Here is an 11,852-nt window from a genome sequence, read left to right as displayed (position 1 = left end):
GGTTTACCAGTGACCAGTTGTTACACGACCTCTGCATATCCTCCAGAGTCCAGAGTTTCCTCTGACGCCGTCTGTCAGTCCAAAGGCTCTCTACTGGACCCTGTTCTCTGAACGGATACAGTCATGGAAGAAGCTTGATTTTGTTCCGATTTGGTGACAGTCCTCTTGAAACACACAATGAGAACCCATTACAGATCTCTTGTCTGCCACACACTACATGACAGCTCCTCCACCGTGCTCATCAGTGGGCCTGAGTTGTTGTGTACCAGTGATTGTTGTCCCTATATTATATCGTCAAGTTTCTTGAGAGGAAGCTTCCCCAATGAATGTTTTAGGAACCTGCGGGTTTGGGCCTAAAGTAATGGAAGGACTCACTGATCATCAGTGAAAGGCCAGGCTGGATGAGGTAGTCCCATCATCTGACTCTGTTTTTATAAAAACTCCCATAGGGATGATGAAAAGCTGCCACTCTGTTCTTCTAACCGTCCAACAGAACTCTGCAGCCCACTCTCCTACTCGCCTCCCTGCTCCAGGACCTGGATGCTGGCCTTTTTGTTCCCTCTGTCTCCGGGCAGCTTGAGGTTCCTCTCTGTGATCTCAGCGACGTCTTCCTCAGACTCCGACTCAGACGTCTCCTCCTCTTCTGATTCGCTGCCCGACTCGTTCAGCTCCACCACAGCTACATCCTGGACAGACACGAGCACATGATCTTTATCTGGACACTAAAACAACAGAACGTCCACTAATGTCCGCAGAACACCGCTAATCTGACGAGTGCTTTGTCTTTCTCAAACATTATGGGGGAATTTGTATATCTGATGACAGTAGTTTCTGAGTATTTTACTAGCTGATAGCCCTCTGAAGGAGGTGACTAAGCTGATAGGTCTACAGGTGGAGCTCAGCAAACTAAAAGATTTGAAAACGTTCATTTGTTTCTGCAAATCAAAAAGTGAAGCTTCTGGCTCACGGAAAACACTGGATGTCTCAGAAAATTCAAACATTTTAGACCAAGAGCAAAATAAATAAATAAAAAATTCAATGCAGATATGTGGGACTACAGAAAGGTATGTCCATCCACTCTGCTCTATAAGAACTCAATACATGACAGGTGCTCTTTTTGCATCTCACATTACTCCTCTTCCTTGTTTAACTTTTATCTTTCCACTTGATTTTTCAAAAAAAAGCTAGTCAGAGTTCACAACAAGAAGGATGGAGCTGTAAACCATAACTAACCCTGGAAAAAACCCTGCAGAACCAGGGACAGTATTTGTTGTTTTATGTCCAAGCTTGACAACACTTTATGTGAAGGGACGTGGATAAGACTGACATGACATCATCACAAATAAGCCATAACACCTGTTATGAACATGAAGGACTCATGAAGTGTCATTAGGTAAATAACGACACCTTTAATGTAAAGTTGCATTAAAAGTCCATTAAAATTGACCTTATTTACCCAATGACACAACATGACAACCGTCAAATATTTAGGAACACTCCTTCATGTTCATAACATGTCATGTCATGTTTATGACAGTGTCATGTCAGTCTTATGCACACCATGTCAAATAAAGTGTTACTCTTAACCTTAAACACTCTTCAGCTGAAGGCTGTAGCGCGCACACACACACACACACACACACACACACACATGACCAGACTGAGCGACACTCACCATCTCTATGACCCGTTCTGCCTCGTCCACGTTCTGGATGTCAAAGTGTCCTTCAGGAGCCTCCTCCAGCTGCTGCTTCAGCTTCTCGTTGGCCTCAGCCATCCGAGGCAGGAAGCTCTGCAGGCGCTCCAGAACTGAAGGGCAGAAAAGGTTTCAATATAAATGTTACAGGCAAACTTAAGGCGTGATATTACAGGAGGAGGTCTCACCGCTGCTCCTGGGCACCCGCTCCGTCTGCAGGGATCGGCCCTCTCCGGGCTTCAGGAGGAGCTTCTGACTGAGGCCTGGAGGAGAAACAGCAGCAGGTCAAACAGAGACAGAAGAGGGAACTTCTAACATCACTTTTATTGTTTTTTTATTTTTTAATGTTATGGTGGAAATTCTGATGTTTTTAGGTACATTAATATTTCTAGGATTCTACTGAGAAAATGAAGCCTGCTGCAGAAAATATTCCCTCATCGCAAATGTCCAAAAGCGATAATTATATGAACAGATCTTCTTTAGAGGTCTTTGGCGGAAGCATCAGTTTCTAAATGAGCTAAAAAAAATGATTAAAAACAAACATAAGATGTAGCTATTAATTAATCAAGTCTTATCAGAGATTAGATGATCAATTACTGCGAGATCACAGTTATTCCTTTTCATGACTTGCAACAAAAACAAAGAACTCCCACTGTTTGTGCTCCATAAAATCAGCAGCTGGTAAAAACCATCTACAGTGGAAGGCAGACGCTGATAAATTGGTCAAAATAATGTGACCTCTGTAATAAATACAGAAGATTTTGGCTGTTTGCTGGTCCAAAGAACGCAGAATGTTAAGATGGTAGAACATAAGCAGTGAACTCAGAGAAGCAATGCTGGCAGGTCATCAAAGTGGGAAGAGTTATGAGCTCATTGCTCAACTGCAGCTTGGAAAGATGCAACCCAAACAGAAAGACGTTGCTTTCTACACCAGTCAGTCATTTTACCACTGTCTTCAGTCAGAGGCTTCTTTAAATACACTGCAACACAGACTGCTGCAGGAGGCTCTGTCACATAACTCTCATAACTCTATTTAGAAAACATCAATCAGTTGAAGAACTACAACAGTTTATTTCCAGCCAACGTTGGTTTTAAGGAATTAAACAGGACAAGCTAACTGCACTTATGTTTTCGTGCAGTTTTTCCATGCACAAAAAACATGGAAAAACTGCACGAGTTTCTATTTCCATTATAATAAGGACGTTGTCGAAACTATTGCTTCCCAAGTTAGCGCCCACCTAAACATGAGAAAACAACCCCTACTGTTTACGTATAGCCACTAGATAACGCTGAGAAAAAATTTTAAAACATGTTTTAGAGCCGTTGACCCTATTCCTGACAAGGCCAGTATACCATTAGATTAGCTTCTCACAGTAAACGGTGTTTTATAGAATAGAAATATCCTTCATTGTTATTATTCAACATCCACTAATTCATTAATAGTGAAGAAAACATTCAGACCTCCACCGTTTCCACAGGACAGTAAAGACTGAGAAATATTTTTCTTCGTGTTTAGGTCCATGTTGGAAGGAGAGTTTAACTCGGCATGTGCAACACATGTAGCTAACGCCTGGCTACTATTTCCGGACATCACCACACTTATATTTGTTTAGCACCACCTAGTGTTTAGGAAGACTACTGAAGCTAAAACAAATCAATATTCAAAAATTGATTTCAGAGTCTACTTGAAAAAAATTAAATAAAGCCCTTACTAAGCTTCTTCTCATTTAGATCAACTGTAATATTTGTCAGTTTGTCTGTTTTTCTAACAACGTGCACACCTTCCTTTTCCCTGCCGTACTACAATCCAAATAGCTGTGTGGCACTTTTTGTTTGGTCTGGCTAAGAGAGACTGTATAGTAAGAGGTACGACTCTGATCTTTTTTACTTCACATATTATTGTAGTTCTTTATCTTTAAATAGCAAGCTTAAGATTCTTCTAGAGTAAAAGTTTGAGAAATCTGATGTTTTAGATATTCTCTGTGCAGTGTAGCATTAACTTGTTTAGCTTTGACCGGTCAGGCATTTTGAAATTGAAAAAAAAAAAAATATTGGAAGAAGTTAAAAATCGTATATAAACTGTAGTCATCCACCTGGTAAACTTGCACTTAACAAATGAGCAATAATAAAAAAAAAGTTATATAGCATAACTGACAGCTAATATAAAAAAGAACGTCTACAAAGAAACAGTGTAGCTGAGCATATTTATGTTAATTGGACAATCATAAATTAAATAAAAACAGAACAACTTGTTTAGTACCCTATTATCACCTCATCTATCAACATATCCATCAGCACTGCAAACAAGACAGTTAGAGCTAATCCTTGACGTCGCCGACGCCTACTCCCTACCTCACTGCTGTCTTTGTGAAGTTTATGTATCTCGTAAATACGCTTAACATAGCTCCTGCGACCAGTTCTGTCATTTTCAAATGGAGTTTCCATCGTCTTTCATTGACGATCTTTGTTGGCATTTTTTTTTTTTTTCCCTCTGACGCGGCTGGCTGGTTGGCTGTCACGTAAAACTGGCATCTCACCTCCGGGTCGAAAATCTTTTCAGACGAACAGGTAATTTCTTGAAGAAAAAGAAAAAACGAACAAAACTGTAGATATTGGAATATTTTATTGATATTTGTCGGGACAAGTTTTGTGAAGCAGCTTAGTGGTTGACGCGGAAGATGTCGCGAGCAGCTTCCCAACTGTTTTCATTCCTGCACAGCTAGCTTAGAGCTCCCGAAGATGTTTGGGTAATATAGACCACAGCTGGCAGCTTTATTCCACCCTTTTTAAAAGAAAGTTGCTAATAACGTGGTTAGCTGAAACTAATGAATGATTTAGAGGCACTTACGACGGCTATAACTTATTATTTCCTTTGATATTCTTGATAAGAAAATTGTCAAAAAAATCCATAAGGATATTTGGTATATAAGGATACCGAGTTAGTTTTTAGTTTTTGGTGTTTTCTCTGAAAATCCTGTATGTAGAAGTTGTCAGCCCTCGAAAGTACTAACGAGGAAGTCTGTAACTAAGTGTCTGCTATTTACCTGATAAAACAACATTTCCTGCTCATAGTCAAACGCCTTGAACTGTAACCTTTTTTAAGCTTCTGCGCAGCATAAAAAAGCAGAACTGGGAAGTGGAAGCATAAAGATTCCTGGTTTTCCAGCTTCAGCTCAGACTGATTTTAGGACATCTATGAATATCAACCTTCCAAGCTTTTCTTTTAACTCTGCCCGTCAGTTTGGGTTAATGACCATTTCTCCGTAGATTTAAAGTTGTGCTATTTTTTTCCCCTGCCATTTTCGTTAGTAACCTTTAACGGAAATTGGTTATACTAAATTGTATTATTTAAGGTTATTAAATTAATACGCTTACCACACTTTTCACATTATTATTGTTATTATTATAATAATAATAATAATAATAATAATTATTATTATTATTATTGTTATTTTGCTAAAAAAATAATAATAAGAGAATGAAAAACTACAGAATCTTTCGTTCTCTTCATGATTTTTTGCTACATTTTCTTGATTTCTTACATAAAATTATAATGATGCTTGTAGTTCTAATTTAATAACATACTTTTGCATAGTCCAGCACCTACTGTAGTTTTAAAAGTGATTGAAGGTTCCTCAGACTGACTATTCCTTAATAATTCACTAAATCATCGCTGCGGTCTTGATGTTGCGTTGCTTATTATAATAAATATTTAGTTTATATTTACATTAACATTTCACTCAGTGTTTACATATCAGGATATAATATTGTAAGACATTTTAAAAGGAGATGAACCTCAATTTTAGAAGAACAATAACATATGACATATTGAACCATGTCATCAGTTATTTAAGAAAACTAAGTGAACCTGCATTACCTGTTATTCTACAGGAATCAAGGACAGATTTAGCAGCAGTATTAACTGTGTTTTAGTCAGTGAACAACAGGAAGTGTGAGCTGGAGGTTTTTATTGTATTCTGGTTATTTTGCTCATGTTTGACATTTGCCTGTTCTCCTGTTTCCCTCCAGTGATGCCTTCCAGAGGCCAGTACTAACAAGGCCGCTGCTGATTAGCCTGCGTGAACCTCCCTCTGTTGTCGTCGTGCCGAGTCCGCCGTCAGTCTGGATGAGAAGAGATGAGCCTCTGCGATCCCAGAAGCCGTCACAATGAGCATGAAGAACCTGGGCGGAGCCTTGGGGGACTCCCTGGGTTCTAGCCTGGCGGTGCGGATGAGCGGATGGAGCGCTCTCTCCTTGAAACCTGTGGCCCCGGTGCGCATCGGCTCCATTTTCCAGACCATGGTTCCCACTGGCTACACCAAGCTGCAGGAGGATCGATTAGCCATGGTGGACCTGGGGGGGAAACCTGAGGTCAGCTCGCTGCAGAATGGCTACAGACAGGAGGCCACTCACATGGAGGGCCGGCGGATCGTGGAGCGGACCTCCCGCTCCTCCATAACTTCAGACTGTGGAGAAGGGGGCTGCGCTGAGACAGAGCCCATGCTGGCAGAGTGGAGGCTCTCTGGGGACGACGCCAGCGACGAGGAGAAGGAGGAGGAAGAGAAGGATGCGGTGGAGGTGCTGGGGTCAGAGGGGTCCAATATGCCCAAAGAGTCACCGCTAGCCATGGCTTTGCAGATACTGGTGCCTTTTCTCCTGGCTGGCTTTGGAACGGTGTCAGCTGGAATGGTGCTGGATATTGTTCAGGTAAGCTGGTAAGAAACCAATAAGGATCCCATCTGAACAGACTGGGATTAAAGTCTCATCTATGATTATTAATTAACGTCTGGCTGTGGAGCTGATGTTCAGCTGCATTAACTCTGCACTGTGAAGGTCATGCAGTCATCACTGGAATAAACTCTGCTTTGAGCACGGAGCAGAAAGGATATATTATTTTAAAAAGAGGTTCTGAGAAGTGTGGCATGCTTTTATATTCACCACCCTTTATTCTGAAAATCCCCAAAGTGCGAAAAAGGAAATCACAAATCTCTTAATTAGTAAAAGGTCTGTCTGTAGGTGATTTAATCTCATTATTTATGCAGATGATCTGTTTGTGTTTTTGTCTTGTTTTGTGTGATTTAAATCACTGGTTTTTGTGGTTCTTCTTTAGAAATTTTTGCAAGGATGTCTTTGATATTTTTTCTTCATAAGTTCCTGTCAGGTTTATTTGTGCAGCACATTTCAGCAGGAAGGCAGTTCAGAGTTGTTTGCACTATAAAAACATAATGCGGTAATCAATTTTGAAACATCAATAGACATTCTATTTTGTCAAATGCCATCATCAAAATCATCAAATATATTAATCAATGTTTTAGTTATTATGAATCAAAGGCAGCTTTTAGCCCTTATTGATGTAAAGGAACTCAGTGTTTCAGCAGTTTTTCTTTTTTCTAGAAGTTTGATCCAGATTACAGGAGCAATTTCATGTTCCAAATACCTAGATATAAAAGAAAATGATGAGTTAGAAAAAAGAAGACCGATTGGACACCCAAGCATATTTATTCTATCATTGACTACAACCTGAAGTAGAATTCAGAAACACTGCCACCTGAAGGTGGGAGGTAGCAATCACTTAATTGTGAGTTTATTGTGGAAAATTTGCAATAAACTCACAATTATATGAGAGATCTGTTGATTTTTTATTTTTGCACAAATTTCTGCAAACCCTTCCCCCTAAAAAAAACAACAACAAATCTGTAGTGACTGATTAGAGAACAAACAGCACGAGGAAGATCAAGGAACCAGACGCGCAGCATTCTGGTCGCTACAGAGCAGGTTCTGGTAGATTTGGTTTACTGCATCTGTGTTAGTTTTGCGTCCTTGTGATCCTCTTTGAAATTTGATTTAAAGCACAATTGTGAAACAAAGCTGTTTTAAATGGCAGAGTATTTATTAGCGGTGACAAGAGAATGCTTCCATGTAACTTGGATCATCATGTTGAGCCCTCCTTTACCTTGGCGGGTTTAGCTGAGCAGACCAGATCGGTCACGGTCACTACAGCTGATTAAAAAAATACTGAAACAAACAAACAAACAAACAAAAAAAAATCTGTCCAAGAGATTGTTTGACCAATATCTAAACTTTCTCTGTTCTACTATCAGTTCACTGTTTTCTAAGTTTTCCAGGTCGGTGTAGCTGATCTCTTTGTTGACTCAACAGGGACAGAGTTGTGGACTCTTATCTGAATGACACCAAGGCTTTTATCTTTAAATGTCAAATTAGGTTGCGTGATAAGAGGTCAGATGTTGTTTCCAATGTGTCCGCAGCACTGGGAGGCCTTCCAGTTCATCACAGAGATCTTCATCCTGGTTCCTGCTCTGCTGGGCCTGAAGGGGAACCTGGAGATGACTCTGGCCTCCAGGCTGTCCACAGCTGTGAGTCCTCCATAAGCTCATTTTGTATTTCTGTCTCTACGATGCAGATGCTGCTGTCAGAATGTGCTGGTTGGATAACCTTCAGAAAAAAGTACGACTACATCATGGTGCTGACAGGAACCGGCATTCAAACAAAGCTGTTCAACAAGATCTACTTGTGTTGTTCACAGCAGCTTGCCAACATTATCATTACTTGGCATTTCTTTAGTTTCCACAGCTGGCCGAATCACAAAAGGATTCTATGAGTCAGCTGACCACAGTGTGCGGTTTTTGAGCATTTTAATACTTTGTATGACTTGATACCAGTACCAGGTATGAGTATTTATTGTCTCAATTATCATTCCACACTGTTAGATAGGGGTAGGAACTGGGAGACAGGTGTCCAAAAATTACACAGTAGAAGGAAAAAAATTTACTTGGAAGTCTTTTAATTCACATGCTTTTATTTTGAAGTGCAATACAGCTTCATTTCAGTGTAGAACTCTTGAATGATGTCACCTGCACACAAGCAGGTACTGTGACCTGCTGACACGTTTACCAAAAAATGGATGCAGAGTCATTTTAAATAGTTTTTCTTCACTTTTAGCATTTCTGCAATATCACAAAATGTCATGGTTAAAGTTCAATTCCACCCATTTTTAAAGGTAACCTGTGCCTAATGGCAACATGTGCAAACAGCTTGCTGAAGATCCAGCTCTCTAGTTCTGTGATCAGTTTGCACATAAAGTGTGCCATTTTTCACCACTTTGGTTAAGATTAGTTCATGTGAGAGTCAAGCTGTTGGAACATCTGTAAAACCTGGAGGACAACCGATCTGATCCTAACATCCTTCTGGAAGGGTCAGGTTGGAACACACTTCCTGTTCTGTTCACATGGAGGTAGAGAGGTATTTTAAACCGTTGGCTTCTCCACTTCTCAATCTGAACAGAGCTGGAAGCTGAATTAAAAAAAGACAGAGCAGAACTGGGTCTTTGTTGGGGTACCAGTTGGTGGGCCCCTCCTTCTTTGGCCCCCAGCTCCCTGCATGGAGGAGCTCCACCTTCACCGCACTGTGTCAACAACAAGCAGAGTTCAGTCAGATCAAATACCCTCTGCAGCTCCTCTGAAAGCACATTTAACCCCTTCTGGTCTTGCTGATAAGGACAATTTCAGCACTGCAGTACTGTGTATTATCTCTCTATCACTCTGTATGCAGGTAAATGTTGGGAAGATGGACTCTCCTATAGAGAAGTGGAACCTAATAATCGGCAACCTGGCACTGAAGCAGGTAATTACCCAGCCGGTTCCCATCCAGCACCCTGTAAAAGTATTAACACCCAGTACATGTTCACAGTTTAACTTTGGGATTGTCGTTGGGATTTTATGGGTTAAGCAAACACAAAAAGGCTGATGGTTTTAAATTGGAGGGAAATTGATTTTTCAATTGTTTTTTCTTTGGGGAGGATGCGGGGGGTGTTCTGTGATGCTGTTTGTGCTCCATCAAACCCATTAGCCTTCACAGAACATTTAAAAAAAAAACATGAATTATTTAAAAATGATGAGCTACTTTGTTGGTCCATTGTATAAAGTTTCAATAAAATACTGTTACGTCTGTTACAGCAACGTGAGAAACGGTGTAAAACAATTGAAGAGGTATTTTTAAGGTTGGAAGAAAAACATCGCTCTTTAATTTATTGTAGAGGAATGAGGCCGGGTCTTCTTTTGAGGCTTATTTACCTTCTCATGAGCTGCAGCTGACGGTAGGTGATGAGTGTTCATGTGACTGCTGCTGATCATCCACCCACACACCACTAAACACACAGGAACACACATTTACATCACCGCAGGATGACGGGCTGTTTGTGTGCCTCGTTGTGGAATAACATCAGAAATGACTGTGGCAGATTATACTCAAATTTAATGCTGCGCTTCTTCTACATGCCGACGTGTCTTTTTTAAATTTTATTTTTTTAGCAATCAAGTGAAGCCCCTGTGTGTGTTTCCAGGTCCAGGCCACGGTGGTGGGGTTCCTGGCAGCTGTAGCAGCCGTCGTGCTCGGTTGGATCCCAGAGGGGAAGTTTCAGATGAGCCATGCTGTTTTGCTCTGCTCAAGCAGCGTGGCCACGGCCTTCATAGCCTCCCTGCTGCAGGGTAAACACTCCTATTATAAACTGTCACAACTGGAGTTCAGCACCACTTCCTTCAAAAATGCTCCCCTCTCTGTGGATATAGTTTGTTACCAACATGTCAGGGTTAGTTTTTCTTTACTCAGGAGAAAAAACTCTTTGTTTTTTTTCTCTTTTGTTCCTTTGTTTGTTTCTCCCCACTTGTTTTTCTTTTTCTTTCTCTTTTTTTTGTTGCTTTTTCCCCTTTTTTCTTTCTTCTTTCTTCTTGTACAGCACTTTGGTGCAGTTCTATGCCTGTTTTAAAGTGCTATATTAATAAATTTGACATTGACATTGACATTTATTTTTTGCTTTTAAGTTTTTTCCTCCACTTATTTTTACCCATTTTGTTATTCTTTTCATTCCCCTTTTTCTTTATTTCCTTTATTCTTTTTTATTTTTATTTTTTTTTTTTTTTTTTTTTTTACTTTTTAAAAAAAAAATGCTTTGGGGTTCCATGTTTATCCATCGGGAAACAGAAATGCTTACTTGTTAGAAAAAAAAATCTCCCTTCCCAAACATCAAGTTTCCTCTTCCAAACCCCTGTGGAAGTGAAAACAAAAGGGTTTTTTTTTCTGTTAATTTAACTTAATTTGACTTAATTTCTCCTCTTATTCTGTATGGCTGCAGCAAATATTTCCACCTTATTTGACACTTCTTCAGTGACTCCCTATATTTTTTTTGCTCCATAATGATCAGCTTAAAGTCATGTTCGTAATGACCACTGCTAAAGTTCCCTGTCATTTTCTCATTGTGTTTAGGTATCCTCATGGTCGGGGTAATTGTGGGGTCGAAAAAGACCGGCATCAACCCGGACAACGTAGCCACACCCATCGCTGCCAGTTTTGGTGACCTCATAACTCTGGCCATCCTGGCCTGGATAAGCCAAGGCCTCTACAAATGTCTGGGTCTGTAGCTAATTACTGTGTTTATGAAGCTTTCACAGCCGCAGTCAAAATGACATGACTATTAGCAGGTAGCAGCTGTGTCTTCCTTTAAAGGTCTAATGGTTGGAAAGTAATTATTTAATCTGTCAATTTAGTTTGTTTATGAGTCCTGTCTGTATTTTAGTCAGCTTTTAAATGAGATAATATGCTGCTTTCCCACTGATCCATGCAGGCGGCAGAAGTCTTTGACAAGCTGTTAAATAAAACAATTCCAGGTTATTTCAGAGAATAGTTAAATACTCCACTCATCCTCATTAGTATCAACATTTTTATTCATGCAAATTTGTTCGTAGTTGTATAAACACCAATTACTCTAACACTGAGGGGTGTAATGATGCATCCAGCTCACGAAACAAGACAACCCATGAGAGCGGTTTCATTAGACGAGACATTTCAGAGCATTTTTCAATATATTTTGGAAAACTTGGACTCCCATTTTTGTCCCCAATGATTCAAACATTAGAATCTATTTTATTTATTTATTTTTTCAATAAAAAATCTGCAATTGGTTAAAAAAAATTGTAGATAAAAAAAAACCCGGCATCAACCCAGACAATGTGGCCACACCCACTGCAGCCAGTTTTGGTGACCTCATAACTCTGGGGTGGTACAAATGTCTGGGTCAGTAGCTAACTACTGTGTTTACGAAGCTTTCACAGCCACAGTCAAAATGACATGACTATTAGCAGGG

General features: G+C 40.1%; 2 protein-coding genes across 2 annotated transcripts in view; one reads left to right on the top strand and one right to left on the bottom strand.

The window, feature by feature from the left end:
• Positions 1-381: 381 nt before the first annotated feature.
• nopchap1 (NOP protein chaperone 1) lies at positions 382-3,495 on the bottom strand. Its single transcript, XM_044108450.1, has 4 exons — positions 3,158-3,495; positions 1,885-1,959; positions 1,676-1,809; positions 382-686 (listed from the first exon to the last, which is right to left on the bottom strand). Exons 1-4 carry the CDS (start codon positions 3,285-3,287, stop codon positions 513-515), a joined length of 513 nt encoding a protein of 170 aa, XP_043964385.1. The 5' UTR covers positions 3,288-3,495; the 3' UTR covers positions 382-512.
• A 662-nt stretch (positions 3,496-4,157) lies between these two features.
• The window catches only part of slc41a2b (solute carrier family 41 member 2b), a 29,782-nt gene continuing 22,087 nt past the window's right edge, over positions 4,158-11,852 (top strand). Inside the window, exons 1-6 of the mRNA XM_044108449.1 lie at positions 4,158-4,264; positions 5,726-6,403; positions 7,963-8,070; positions 9,266-9,337; positions 10,056-10,200; positions 10,976-11,122. Coding sequence (XP_043964384.1) covers positions 5,864-6,403; positions 7,963-8,070; positions 9,266-9,337; positions 10,056-10,200; positions 10,976-11,122 — 1,012 coding nt within the window. The 5' untranslated portion in view covers positions 4,158-4,264; positions 5,726-5,863. The remainder of the gene's footprint in view (positions 4,265-5,725; positions 6,404-7,962; positions 8,071-9,265; positions 9,338-10,055; positions 10,201-10,975; positions 11,123-11,852) is intronic.

Source organism: Gambusia affinis, linkage group LG23 (genome assembly GCF_019740435.1).
Source record: "Gambusia affinis linkage group LG23, SWU_Gaff_1.0, whole genome shotgun sequence".
Classification (NCBI taxonomy): Eukaryota; Metazoa; Chordata; class Actinopteri; order Cyprinodontiformes; family Poeciliidae; genus Gambusia; species Gambusia affinis.
This window is presented reverse-complemented; position numbering and strand designations above follow the sequence as displayed.